This window comes from Marmota monax, unplaced genomic scaffold (genome assembly GCF_021218885.2).
Source record: "Marmota monax isolate L192 unplaced genomic scaffold, Marmota_monax_Labrador192_F-V1.1 WCK01_AAM20220418_F8-fsc00030, whole genome shotgun sequence".
Lineage (NCBI taxonomy): Eukaryota > Metazoa > Chordata > Mammalia > Rodentia > Sciuridae > Marmota > Marmota monax.
This window is the reverse complement of record NW_026691988.1, coordinates 8314129-8329347: the sequence shown is the minus strand read 5'-3', so window position 1 is coordinate 8329347 and position 15219 is coordinate 8314129. Positions and strand designations below refer to the sequence as shown.

Below are 15219 nucleotides of genomic sequence, written 5' to 3'. Positions count from 1 at the left end.
AATAGCACCTGCTATTAAGTATTTTTAACCATGTCCTAACCACCTGGAGCCATGACAGGTGATAGTTCATGGAGATATGAAACTATCTTCATAAACCAAACCAGCCTACCCCAGAGGAAACAAAGAAGCAAATTCCTAAGCTACAAACTGTATTTTTAAACATAAATTATTTTTAAGTCAGAGACAAATTTTTCATGGTGGTGAGCTTCCACCTAGTCTCTAGGAGCCCAGTAAACAAGCCTTGAGCCTTGTGAAATTCTAATCCTGGCATTAGCACAAGGCCACCTGTCAGTCACTCCTCAGAGCGTTTGTAAGCCTCAGCAAGTACAACAAACCTATGTGCTCATGAGGCCACTGCGTTCAATGGAGGGCAATGGGCAACAATAAATAATTATATAATATGTTAGGAGGCAAGATGTGCTATAAAAAAGCAAAGTCTTGTCAGTGAAACTGTAGTTCCCCGATGTATTTGTTTTCTAGGGTTCCCATGACAAAAGACCACAGATGAGGTAGCTTATACTACAGAAACATTATTTAGTTCTGGAGGCTGGAATGCCAAGATCAAGTGTTGGCAGGTTTGGCTTCTTATGTAGCCTCTCTCCTTGATTGTGGGTGGCCACCTTCTCATTAGGTTTTCAGATGCGCTTTTCTCTTGTGTGTGTCTCTTCTGCTTCTTATGGGGACCCCGGTACCGTAGGGTTAGGGTTCCACCCCATGACCTCACTTAACTTTAATTAGCTTGTAAAAGGCCTTGTTTCCAAATTCATTGGGAGTAGGGCTTCAACATATAAATTGTGGGGGACACAATTCAGTCTGTAGTATCTGGGAAAATATGTTCCCTGGAATTGTGCTTAGACTTGAGGAAGAATCTACTCCCCCAAATCTGCACCAGGGGAAACAGGTTTTCCTTCAGTTCCAAGCCACTGGGGTGGAAGCTCAGGCCCCTTGTGGATACAAGCCTTCCACAGACATGCTTGGCCCGGACATCACACTTGTCATCCTCCATTCTGCCAGCATCAGGGGCTCCTTTACCTGCTTCTGCATCATCTGTCTACATGGCCACACCATCACACACATCACGGTGGACTCCATGCAGCTTCTTCCCTCTGTCTTGGGAAAACAGCTACAGAAAGGACACAGCTGAAGGGACCAGGCCAAGTTGTTAGAGTCTCAGTCCAAGAGTTTTTCTGTTCTTTCATTGAGATGGAAATGGAGCGAGGCTGTCCCTTTTTTTGGCTCCATTTGTACGACCCCATCTTGTCTTTATCTTGAGGACTCCCCTAGGCCTCTCTGCTGTCTCTTGAGCCTGAACATTTTGTCCCTTTAGGAACTCCCTAAGATCTACCTCTTTGGATCCCTGAGGAGGAGCCCAGAGGCCGTATGTGTGTCTGTAGGGTCTCTGGTACAGGGAGAACTGAAATGAGCACCATCTACACTTGATCCTAATGGAACGCTGTTTTTCTTTGAGCCAGGTATTACTTTTAGTATTTCATGAGTATTTACTCATTTAATCCTCAGGACAGTGGTACTAAAATAATAGCTCTGTCAGTGTCCTCATTTTGTGGTTGAGAAAACTGAGGCACAGAGGACTTGAGTGGCTTGCCAAGGTCATGCAGGCCTAAGCAGTGGAGTCTGGGTTGGATGAAGACAGTCTGGTTGCATGGTATATGGTCTTAACTACCACCCTTCTCTGCCTGTCTGCTATGCCAGATGGAGACAGGTGCTGAGAGAAACCTAAAGCAGGAGAGGGGACCAGTGTAGGGGGAGAGAGGCAGGAAGGGAAATCACTGCCAGCCGCTGAGGAGTGCAGCCTTCTCCTATGGTCACCTAGTTTATTTTTAGGTCAGAAACATGTAGAGCCCAGGGATTGCCTAAATCTTGTACTCATCGCCAAAGGTATGCTTTTCCAATACAGAAAATGTCATTTGTGTGGGGCTTTTTCTTTGCCCCCTGTTGGACTGTGACTCCATTCGGGCACAGAATGTCCTGGCTATCATTCTATCTCAGCCACCAGCTCAAAACCTGACAAAAGAAGTCATTTCCGTGATGGCTGAAATTCGGAATTTTGGGGGTTAGGGGAGGTGCTGGGGATGGAGCCCAGGGATACCCACTTGCTAATCACGTGCTATACCACTGGGTTAGCTACACCCCTAACCTGAAATTCTTAAATTTTGAAGTTGGTTAATCATATTCAATGGTTTGGTGCCTGCTAGTTTTAAAGCACACTTGAATGTTTTCTATAAAAGGAAACATGAAAGCAACCTCAAGAGGGCATACCTCTGTGCCAGGAACTGCTGGTCAGAATCACATGCCCTATCCAGAATGGTCCAGTGATAGTGAGGGTCCTGATTGTACTGTCAAGGGCACTATGAATTTCATCCTGTGACACTGCCTGGTGATTCAGTGGTAAAGCAGGTCTTGACTCAGGTTTATGGCTGGCTACTCCAGCTAATTGGGACAGAGGTATAGAATGGCTGAGACCTGGAGCCCAGCTTGAACTGGCCTCTGTTAGAGGCAGGGTCCATCATTTCAAAGCTCTACAATTTGGGCCACTTATTTACCCTCTCAGAGCCTGAGCCTTCTCCTCCCAAACACAAGGTATCTACCCATGAGGTTGCGAACCAGAGTCTCTTGAGATTATGTGTGATTTAGGAGAATAACAGAATATATTGAACAAATGATCATAGCTCTTATTACAGTTATGATCAATCTTTGTTTTTTTCCTACAATCAGAAGGAATTTTTTTCAGAGAATTAAGTATTTCTAGATATATCTTACTATCTCAGGCAGGCTTTATATCTCAGTCTACCCTAAAAGGTGGATATTGATCTGCCCCTCATAATATTAAACCATGAAAAGCCTTTTATCTGTACCACATTTTGAGAGGTCCACTCAAAGTTTAAAGGATAAAAGGCAGAGAGGATCTTTGCAGAAAACTCTGGGGCTCGCACACTGTCACATATTGCCTATGGATAGGGAGTCAGGCTCCTCCAACATAAGATGCTCCTTAATTAATGAAGGCATGTTTATGAGTTAACATGGAAAGATGAGAGTTGGGGCAGAAATAACGATTACTTAAGTGGACAGAAAGTATTTCCCAGAGTAGAGAGTGTTCCTTTGTAGGACTATAACTTACACATCCAAAAACCAGAAACAGCGTTTTCTATTATGAAAACAGGGCTCATGTCAAATATAAATGTTTACTATTTTGACTGTTGGCAAACATGTAACTGATTTTTCACTAAGGTAAGCTTCCCATTTCTGAATAACATTTTTCTTCTTAAAGATATTCTCTTGGTGTTATTATTTTGCCTGTGAATTTTTTAAAAAACAAAATAAGACAAGGTTTATAATTGTTCCTAGCCTGATTTAAAAATGTCTCCTTGATGACAGCTTTTAAGCTTTTCAATATCATCTTTTCTCATGAAAACATAAACATGAGGCAGCTCCCACATGGAAATATATTGAGAGAAGGAACTTGATGGTGCATTTCTCTTTATTTTAATAGATTCCTAGGGATTGTAATTTTCATCACTCGGTTGAGGAATTTAATGATGCAGTAAGAAAATGTACAATATGAGATAGAAATGAATATAATAAAAATCTTGTTGTTTCTTAAAATTAAATAAGGATAAATTCTGTATTTTCTTTACAAAAGCAATGTGCTTTGCTCCAAGTTAAAAAAAATTAAATTTGAGAGAGGGGATTTATAGAAATATTGTATTCTATTTTTAATATGTAAAATAGTCCATTGGCCCATTTTTCTAACAGAATGCCTCATTGATGGGTAAAGAATGGTTTAAAGAAGGGAGTGTGAGACAAACACGCCCACTCCCCCTACCCCCCCACGTGAAATTGACTTGCTTTGGGGAGGTTAAAGTACCAGGAGCACATTGTAGTAGGTACACAAAGCAACAAGACACTTAGACTCTCAAGGAGTTCCAACCACAGTCCCTGACTGAGCTGAGTTCCAAACAGAGGGACTTCAGGGTCCAGGAGTCTGCACATCTTTTCTTTGGCTCAGCTGCTGTTGGTCCTCTTGTAGGCATTTCTGTTTCTGTGTGCTTCTCTTCTTCCACCCTGTTGTCATTCCCAACATTATTACTTTCTCTTCCTTTCTTATAATTGGATGCATTCATGACCCTATTTTATGACCTCTCTATGGGTTGACTTTAAGATCCTGTGGCCCTTTGCCTGAATCCCCCTTAAGTTCTCAATTGTAATTTCTGAGAACAAGGCTCGCATTGACTCAGCCTGCCCCTATTTGGTTAAAGCTTTGTACATCTGACTGTATCCTAGCTACTGGTGAGTGTGAGGAGTAAGTGCCCGTTCTCCCAAAGTCTGATTTCTTCTTAATGGCAGGAGCAAGGTGGTACTGGTGGCTGAGAGGGGCCTTAGAGCTCAAAATGTGATCTTTTGCTTTAACGGGTAGTCCTTTGGAGCCCAGTTCTTCTCAGAAAGGACTGTAGAAGTGGTGTGTCTGTGGCTGATGTGTCTAGCACAGTGTGACTGAAATATTTTTTATTCACAGGGGCCTGAAGAACCTAAACTAAAATGGGAACACATCACAACCCTCGTCACAAGCCTCAGAGAGTTTGTGAGGTCCACTGACCGAAAAATCATAGCCACCACGCTGTCAAAGCTGAAATTAGAGCTGGATTTTGACAGCCATGGCATCAGCCAAGTGCAGGTGGTCCTCTTTGGATTCCAAGATGCGGTAAGTGTAACTTTAAATTTTTTTTTTTAATTGGTGGAGAAGGACACAAGACCTTTTTATTTTTATTTAGTTATTTGTATGTGTTGCTAAGGATTGAACCCAGTGCCTCAGGGTGCTAGGCAAGTACTCTACCACTGAGCTACAACCCTAGCCTAAAGTGTAACTTTTTGTCAGTGGTTTGCCACAAACTCTGTTAACATTAGTCATAAAAATAGGATAGAATACAGGTTTTAGTATTTTTTCAATAATTTCAATGAACTCTGTTCTCTTTGGATGAGGAATATGAGATATATGCCTATCTGCTTGTCTGTAAGTATTGGATTTGTTATTTTGTGCATTAGTATTTCTCAAAGATAAACACACATAAAACTGAATCACCATGGAAAATAGCAAAACTTAGAAACGTTTCCCCTGATTGGACTTTCTTCTTATGAAATCATGTAGTGGGTCACTATTTACTTTGGTGACTTTAGCAACATAGCACACTATAGTCATGCAATTTGTAATGCAATACAAGAATTGCCATCTAGTGGCCACTAAGAGCAATTTAACAGTATGCATTGGAATGGTCACTGAACAAAGTCACTTTTTCCTCCCAGTTTTTCTCTGGTTTCTATACAGAGCATTTTGTACATGCTTATTTCATAAGTATCTAGTATGTCCTAGCCAGAAACCTAATTTAGAGTATAGACTATCACTGAGTGAAAATTAATCTACATTATCTAGTGAGAGATTGCTGATTATTCTAAAATTGAGTTGCTATGCAACATAAACTAGAAGACTGATTCAAAAACCCTCTGTGTATTCTTGGGTAACACTTACATATGGAACTTTACGCCCAAATCAGCATAAGCCACTCCCAAAAGACCCTTACAAGGTGTAGGAGAAAGAAATAAGAGAGTTCTTCATAGTACCTGTAATATAAATTTGGAAGCAGGCTTTGAATATTATTTAAATTCTAGAAATTAATTCACTCCAATGTATTTGTTGCTTCTGTGTAGAAGGTGCCTTGATAGTTGCATTTGGAGCATCAAATGATCCCTCATTTGAAACTAAATGATGATCTGTCAGTGGCCATGAGTGTTCTCTGAAACACTGTATAAGCCACTTGGTCCTTGTGCTAAATGGGGAGCAGGAAAAAGAGTCGCAGAAAATGAAAACCACTGGCAAAGCCTACCACTAATACTAGATGTTGAAGGCATGCTTACACTGCAACTGGGGAAACACCGCCATCTGTAAATAGAGTGAAATCATTTAGCTAATTTGCACTTGCCCACATATTTGGCTTCTAGCCTAGAGGTTGGAAATCAAATTGGCTGTAGAATTCAGACTGAGAATTTTGTAGTTGTAATCCTGAGCCTCAAGCCCAGGGGACTCCCAGATAAACACATACTCACCCCCACTTTCACTAACTTACTGTTTAGCATTAGAATGAATCCAAAGAATGGACCCTCTGTAATATGCTGCATAATGAGGACCCTATGAGAAGCAGGTCATGTTTATAAAGCATCCCTTGTCCACCATGTGTATGACTCCTGAGGGAAATATTATGGATTAGTGTATTAATCAGCTTTCTGTCACTATAATAAATAAGTCAACTTATAAGAAGGAAGGTTTATTTTGGCTCAGTTTCAGATATTTCAGTCCATGGTAACTTGGCCCTGATACTTTGGGCCTGTGGCAGCAACAGTACATCACAGTGGGAGCACATGATGGAGGAGGCCTGTTGATCTTATGGCAGCCAGGGAGTAAAGAGAGGAAGGGGTGGGACCCCCCAAATCCCCTCCAAGGGCACAACCTCAGTGACCTAACTTCCTTCCACTATGTCCCACTTGCTAAAAGTTTTACCGTCTCCCAGTAGTGCCATAGGCTGGTGACTAAGCCTTTAATATATGGTCCTGTGGGGGACAGTCAAGACCCAAGCCATAGCAGTTAGTGTTATTCTAATTAGTCAAATAAGCAGGTTAAGTGCTTTAAAGAAATGAAGATACCAGGACAAACTCAGTCTGGAAGGATTTCCCATAATAAGTGGGATCCTGGCAATGGTTCATTTCCTTGGGAATAGCTACTATGAGGAAGTTCTCAACCTGACTTCCTTGAAAACTGGGGGATTCTGATGAAGATGGACCAAGGGAAGCTGTTGGCATGCATTTGTACTCAGGTACCATCTCCTAGTTTCTGCTGAGGTTCTATCTAACCGAAGCCTGTTGGGGAAATAGCCTCTTTCCTTAGAGACCTTTGTCAACCAGCAAATAGTGGACTTAATCCAAACTTGAATTGAGCCTGAGACTTATGAAAAAAAGTTGTTTTTAAAAAGATTATGTACATGGTATATACATACAATGGGATACTATACAGCCTTTAAAAGAAGGAAATTCTGTCACACTGCTACTAATGGGTGCACCTTGAGGATATGATGCCAAGTGAAATGAGCTAGTCACAAAAGGCCAAATACTGTACGATTTCTCTTGTAGGAGGTACTTCCAATATCAAACTCTTGGGAACAAAAAGTAGAAGGGTGGTTTTCAGGAAGTATTAGGGGGTTGGGAACTTACTGTTTAGTGGGTTTAGAGTATAGTTTTGCAAGTTGAGAAAAGTTCTGTGGGTATATGGTGGTGATGGTAGCAAAACAATGTGAAAGTACTTGATGCACTGATGGTACACTTAAAAACAGTTATGATGGTAAATTTTATGTGTATTTTATTACAGTTTTTTAAGGGACAGAAAGGTAACACACATTTATTTCAGTGTCTAAATGTGTACAGCATTACCAGTCATCATGAAAAGATATTCCTACAATAAAGATTTTTTATGTGAATTGGCTTTCTGGAATAGTCTACCAGATTATTCTCCTTGTTTATGTTTACACAGGCATAAACAACAATGGAAAGGAAACAAGATTTGCACTGTAGCAAACCATAGGTAGCACATAAAATGCTAATTTCTCCCTCTTGCTTATTTTTCCAAATCACCATAGTATGGGGAAGTGCTTGACTATGTTAAGCAGTAATTTTAAGATTCAGGGATGGCATTTATTTTTATTTACGATCCCAGGGCTCTCTTTTCCTCTTTTACCTCCTCCACCACCCATTCTGCAGCTGCATATTCTAAGTCCCAAAGAAGCCACATTGCCATTTGGCCAGTCTTCCTTCTATTTAAATAACTTATTTGCTTACATGGGGCTTAATCAACTTTAATTTGAAGTGGCAGTTTTTAATTTGTCTTCTATTAGCATGAAGAAATTTATAATTCAAAGTGAAGAAAACTTTTCGTTATTTTTATACGTAGAATTTCATCCAAGTGATTGGATCCGCCGGGTTATTTGTAGTTAAATATTAGATGTCCCTCTCTTTTCCAGGTCAATAAGGTTCTTCGGAATCATAACATCAAGCCACACTGGATGTTCGCCTTGGACAGCATTATCCGCAAAGCCGTACAGACAGCGATTACCACACTGGTTCCAGGTCAGAAGTGTTTAATTACTCTGTGAATGTTGCCTGCTTGGGTATTTTAGACTACCATTTAGCTATCATTTCTGATATCTCCTTGGTGCTTTTAAAACCATGTTTGCCTTATGTTTTAAAAATGTCATTTCAAAACCACCAAATAACTTTCATCCAGTGCATGCAAACTGAGCAATGCTGCACCAAGGAGAGAGTTAAGTGTGAATGAGGAAGGTTTGCTCTCTTGTCTTTAAAAAACATGTTTGGATTTTTGTGGGGCAGGGGAAGAAAGAAAGATAGAAAAATATAAAGTAACCTAAATAAATATGCATTTCAATGTACCTGTGTCCACGAACACATCCCAATGCAATTTTTTACGAGTGTTTCCCAAATTGACCAATGCTTGAGCAATGCAAAGATCTCTTTAAAATCATAGCTCTGAGAGGCTGAGGCAGGAGGATCGCAGGTTGAAAGCCAGCCTCAGCAATTTAGCAAGGACTTAAGCAACTTACTGAGACTGTGTCTCAAAATAATAAAATGGCCTAGGAATGTGGCTCCATGGTTAAGCATCCCTGGGTTCACTCCCTGGTATTACAATTCTCAGAACATGTCAGACTAAATGAGAGTCTGCTGGAGATAAGACCCAGGAATTGGATTTTTTTTAAAGTTTTATTCTTTTAGAGCAGTTTTTGGTTCACAGCAAAATTGAGAGGAAGGTACAAAGATTTCCCATATACCATCTTCTTCCACACATGCATATTCTCCCCCAAAATCAACCTTCCCCATCAGAGTAGCACATTTATTACAACTGATGAACCTATATTATCACCCAGAGTCCATAGTTTGCATTAGGGTTCACCCTTAGTGGTGTACATTCTCAGAGTCTGGACAAGTGTATAATGACATGTATCCAGCATTATAGTATTATACAGAACATTGCCATAGCCTTAAAAATCCTGTGTGCTCCACCTAGAGGAATCTGATTTTCTTACAGCTCTCAGGTCTTTTTTTTTTTTTTTTTTCTTTTATACAAATTTTTAAAATTATTGTTTACATAATAGTTGGGTTCATTTTAACAAAATCATATATGTGTGGAATTTAACTGACTCCCTTTTAGACCCCAGTGACCCCTTTTTTTCTCCCCTCTCCACTTATTCTTCCTCTACTCTATTGGTTTTCCTTTTAAATACTTATTCATTTTTAATTGGTGTTTTGTAGATACACATAAAGGTAGAATTTGCTGTGGGGTGTGTGTGTGTGTGTATACACACACACACACACATATATATATATATATATATATATATATATATATATATATATATATATATATGTGCACCTCATGTATTTTTTCAAATACATTCCACATTTTCTCCCCTTTCCTGTCCCTCCTTCCTCCCTCTTATTCTCCTCCTCCACTGATCTTCCCTGTATCTTTATGATATACAACCCCCTTCTCCTCTTTTTTCCCTTATTTGTACTCGCTTCCACATAGGAGAGAAGTATACAAAAGTGCAGGCCCCAGGACAGGAGGGATGTTGAGCAAAGGTCTGTTTTAGGGAGAGGGGATATTTGGCCCTTGATTTCCTGAGTTTGGCTTATTTTACTTAGCATGATAGTCTACAGTTCCATCCATTTACCAACAAATGCCATCATTTCATTCTTTATGACTGAGTAAAACTCTATTTTATATATGTACCACATTTTTTAAATCCCTTTATCTATCGACAGACACTTGGGCTGGTTCCATAACCTAATTATTGTGAATTGTGCTGCTTTAAGCATTGATCTCAGGTCATTTTGATGTACAGCCAAATGGAAATCACTGGCCTAGACATAGCCCCAGCTATATCCACAGTGAGATACAAAATGGGTAGCATTGATGGAATGAAACTTTATGGAGTGAGGAGTTAGTCTGTCCATTAATAAAAAGCTTTAAGTAAAGCTCTTCTACCTTATATGTGTATGGTGGGAGAATAGATAGAGAAGTACATTATGGATTTCTAGATATATAAATCTATTTATAGATGACATTTATACACATATATGAAACATTGTCCTAATTTGTGCCTATACTATAAAGTATTCTAAAATAGAAATTTAAAAGAATAAGATGAGTGTTATACATAATAGTTGTATTTAATTCAAAGTATTTATAAATGGTATACCAGTCCATATCAGACCCTTCAAGTTGTAGAATTTCTTTTTTTCTCAGAACACCTTGTTTGACTTGAGAGTGAAGATACCAACCAGGCTCAGTTTTTATATTAAACATTAGTAAAGAGTGATAACATTAGTAATATTAGAAAGACACATAAGTAGAAGTTCTAATAACCCTGAACCTGTCTCCTCTCCCTAGAACAGACCTTCACCCCGCTTCCTTCCTGTCCTGGGGCTTGTGCTTTGCATAGTTCAGTGTTCTGCTTATGATTGATTGATTGGTGGTACTGGGGATTGAACCCAAGGGCATTTCACCACTGAGCTACATCCCTGTGCTTTTTTAACTTTTAAGTGGCTGAAACTGACCTCCAACTTGTGATCCTCCTGCTTCAGCTTCCTGAGTTGTAGGGATTACAGTCTTATGCCACCATCCCTGGCTTAAGTTCTCAGTTCAAAAGGCACCTCCTTAGAGCGTCCTGACCTGCAGCCAAATCTAAAGTCATTCCCTCTCCTTAAAAATGGTTTTCACCTAGTTGTGACACTTAACTGCCATCTGAAACTACTTTTTATTTCTAGTTTACATGACTGTTATCCTCACTAGAAAGTAATCATGTCTGTTTTATGTTATTCTGTGGCTAGTATACTATCCAGCATGATACCTAGAAAATAGTAGGTCCTTTGATAAATATTTGATTGAAATAATAACTGAGTTTCACCTGCTTATAACAAATTAGAGTGGAAAGTATGAGTAACTTAGGAAAAAAATTCTAGAGAGGCTTTGAAACACATGCTTAGCAGTTAGGTGTACACCTAAAAAATTCATGCTTAAGGAAGTCAACTGTACTTACATTTAGATGATTTATCATTCCATTAAGCCTTGACATAGGGAATGTACTATAGAGGGGTGTGTCTTGAAAGACTCCGGGTAAAGGGGAATAGGTGTAGATCACTGAAAGGGGCAGGTATAGGCCGCGAGTGAAGCATTAAGGATGTCTAAAAGAGCAAAAGAGAAAGGGATTACATTTTGAAATATCTGAGTAGCACATGAATGATTTGGTGATTTAAAAAAACAACTTAATGCTGATTACCTAAATGCTGTTGGTATCCTGGAATAGAAAAAGAATATTAGTAAAAAACTGGAAAAATCAGAGCAAAGTCTGCAGCTTAGTGAAGGCATTGTGCCAAGTTTAATTTCTTGGTTTTGAGGAATCTACCATAGTTATGCCAGATGTATTAGATAGAGCCAGAGATTATATACCAGGATTTTTTTTTTTTTTTTGCTTTCTTTGCAGTATTTCTGTAAATCTAAAATTCTTCCAAAATAAAACAATGAAAAAGCAAAAGGAACTGGTGATCACACTGTGGGGGAAGCTGTAAAGCTATGGAGGGCCCCAGGAAGAATGTGGCGGGGAGCTCTCCTCGTGGGTGTCCTGGGCTGCATGCTGCTAGACAAACAAGCCTGCAGGGAACAAGGCACATTCTCTGTGGGACGTGCCAGCTAAAGAAAGTTGTCTTTCCACCAGGAAATTGGTTTTCTTGAGGCTACTAAGAATTTCTGATTTTGATTGGAGGTACTGTTGGACAGCTTTTTTCTTTTAAAGTGGAAAATTTTAGTGGAGAATTACATGGAAAAGGTACTTTTAAAAAATTTCTCTCAGGGTAGGGCAAGCCAATATACATTATCTACCCCAGTATGAAAGTGGTGGAATATGTGGACAAGACAAAGTGATTTCCGTCATAGGACGGTTCAGTCAATTTTCCAAATGGCCTAAAGATTTTGTTTCACAATCTAAGTGCAAAGAAACTATTATAAAATGAGTGTCTTCAGCCCGGTGTGGTGGTGCACACCTTTCATCCCAGCCTCTTGGGAGGTTGAGGCACGAGGATCGCAAGTTCAAAGCCAGCCAGGATGGGGGAAGAGGGCTTATTATGGGAATTGGCTCGTATGATTACGGAAGCCAAGAGGCCCCATGATTTGTTGTCTGGAGAGTGGAGAAGAAAGAGAGCCAGGGTACAGTTCACTCCAAGTCTAAACGCCTAAAAAATGAAGGAAGCTGTGGCTGGAACTCCCTGTCAGAGGTTGAAGGCCTGAGACCCAGGAGCACTGATGCCTGAGAGCAGGAGAGACAAATGTTCCAGGTCAAGAAAAGAGAGAATTAGCACTTCCTCTACTTCATCTATTCAATGCACATGTAAATCACACATGGAACTAGATCTGTGCCTGAGGTCTTGTAAGATGCTTTTAGCTATATTAACTGGCACTTGTCATTCCATGTTATTTTTGTGCATGCTCCTAGGACTCTTCTGTACATTTGTCCACTTTTTTAAAATCTTTTTTTTTAGATGTTGATGGACTTTTATTTTTTATTTTTTTTAAAGAGAGAGAGAGAAAGAGAGTTTTTTAATATTTATTTTTTAGTTTTCGGTGGACACAACATCTTTATTTTATTTTTTATGTGGTGCTGAGGATCAAACCCAGCGTCCTGTGCATGCCCGGCGAGCGCGTTACCACTTGAGCCACATTCCCAACCCGCTGGGCTGGACTTTTATTTTTTATTAAATTACTTATTTATTCTAATTTGTTATAAATGATGGCAGAATGCATATTATACATAGAGCACAATTTTTCGATTCACTGATTTTACGCAAAGTTTTTCACACCATTCGTGGATGGACTTTTATTTTATTCTTTCATTTACTTATATGTGGTGCTGAGAATCGAACCCAGTGCCTCACACATGCTAGACAAGTGCTCTACCACTGAGCCACACCCTCAGCCCCATTGTTCATTAGTCTTATTTCTACTTTAGTGTTACTTCCTTGAGGACCAGGACCAGACGCTCTGTTTCACAGGCATATTTTACAGTGTCTACACTGATGATATGTACTCAGGGAGCCACCCCCAAAAGACCAAAATAGGCAGACATTGCATTAGCTTATAATTTTCTACTTTTCAAATTATTTGAAAGAATTTTTGTAGTCATTTGTACATATATAAAATGATAATTTAAAGGATATGGAGTTAAGGGATATTTAAGATAAATAAACATCAAAAAATTTTCCTCCTAAAAAGTGAGATTATAATCAAAAGAACTCTAAAACTTTTGAATAATTACAAAAAAAAAAACAGTTTAGAAACTGTGAATGAAACTTAAGAATAATTTTAGAAAATTTTCTAAGTCCTAATCTTCTAACTTAACCTAGAATTGTACTATTTTAAATTTTTGAGGAAATACAATCCTAATAGGGTAACTCTTTCATTCTACCAAGATTTTTTTTTGAAAGCTTAACATGTTAAGTTCTTGGTTTACAAAACTAAATACCTTCTGCTATATAGAAAAATTAGTAAATGGAATAAAGGCCATAAAGATTAGAAAATGAAGGAAATGGGATTTGGGGAAAAGAGGAGATAAAGTGGAAAGCAGAGTAAAGGTAAAGTGTGGTTAGTCTGAGAGCTAAGGGGTAAGAATGTAGAGAAACTGGAAATATTGTGCACTGGAAATCAGGGGGTAAATGTGCAGCCCCTGTGGAAAACAGCCAGTTGTGGTCCAGTAATTCTGTTTCTGGGTATGTATTCAAAAGAACTAAAAACAGGATCTCAGTTATTGCATACCCGTGTTCATAGCAGCATATTTGTAACAGCCAAAAGGTGGAAGCAACCCAAGTATCTGTCACCAAATGAATGGATAAACAAAAGGTGGTAAATAAATTCAGTGGAATATTATGAAGCCTTAAAAAGGGAAGAAATTCTGACACAGGTTGCAACATGTATGACCACTGAAGACATGTGAAGTGAAATAAACCAGTCACAGAAAGACAGATACTGTGTGATTCCACTCGTAGGATGTACCTGGAGTAGTCAAATTCATAGAAACAGAAAGTAGAATGGTAGTTCCCAAGACTGGGGGGAGGAGGAAATAGGGAGTTATTGTATGATGGGTGTTGAGTTTCTGTTATGCAAAATGAGACAGGTTGCCCAACCATGTGAATATACTTAATACTACAGAACTGTGTGCTTAGGAATGGTCAAGACGGTAAATTTTATGTTATGTTATTTATTGATTTTTGGTACTGGGGGTTGAACTTAGAAGTGCTTAACCCCTGAGCCACATTCCCAGTCCTTTATTTTTATTTTTTATTTTGAGATAGAGTCTCATTAAGTTGCTTACGGTCTCACCTCAGCTTCCCAAGCCACTGGGATTATAGATGTGTGTCACCGTGCCCAGTGTATGTTATACATTTTTAAAAGCTGCAGTAAAGCACTTCTTTTTTAATTTAGTGAAAGAGATAAACCTGGCTCTGGGGACGCTCTAGTTTTTGTTTTGAGCAAAAGTTGATGAGTTAGATTGTTAGATTTTCAGTTCCTGCCCAACAGGCATATCCAGGACCTTCTGAATATAACAGGATTGGGGCCAGAAGGGTGGAGTTTGTCATTACACATTATAGGTACTTAAATTTTTTTTTTTTTTTTGGTGGTGCTGGGAATTGAATCTGGGGCCTTGTGCCTGAGAGGCAAGCGCTCTACCAACTGAGCTATATCCCCAGCCTAGTACTTTCTAGATGAATGAGAGTAAGAAAAAATGTGAAGGATAGAATCCTAGGTTTGGCTTGTCTGGGGACAGCAGTAAACAAAATGGCTATGAGAAGAAAAGCAGCAGGTGAAGATTTAAAGGGCTAGCTACACCTGTACACGGGTCAAGTAGGTGAAGACAGAACAGTTACCTAGAGGACCGGCCTACAGGCCTTCAGTGACCCTGCTGTCGTAGCCGGCTTGGAGTGGTGGGATGGGGTTTTCCATGGCTCCTGTTGCACTCCCCTCCTCCACACAGGTTCTTTTTTTGACCATGTTTTTTCTCTTTCCCTGTTTTTTACTATAGTTGTACATAATGGTTAGCTGTT

The 15219-nt window shown here is 39.4% G+C and overlaps 1 protein-coding gene across 4 annotated transcripts in view; it reads left to right on the top strand.

Moving 5' to 3' along the window:
• The window catches only part of Map3k5 (mitogen-activated protein kinase kinase kinase 5), a 203646-nt gene that overhangs the window by 175226 nt on the left and 13201 nt on the right, over positions 1-15219 (top strand). For all 4 annotated transcript variants that reach the window (XM_046450186.2, XM_046450181.2, XM_046450175.2 and 1 more), the window contains 2 exons: positions 4532-4717; positions 8076-8181. In XM_046450186.2, the coding sequence (XP_046306142.1) occupies positions 4532-4717; positions 8076-8181 (292 nt within the window). The remainder of the gene's footprint in view (positions 1-4531; positions 4718-8075; positions 8182-15219) is intronic.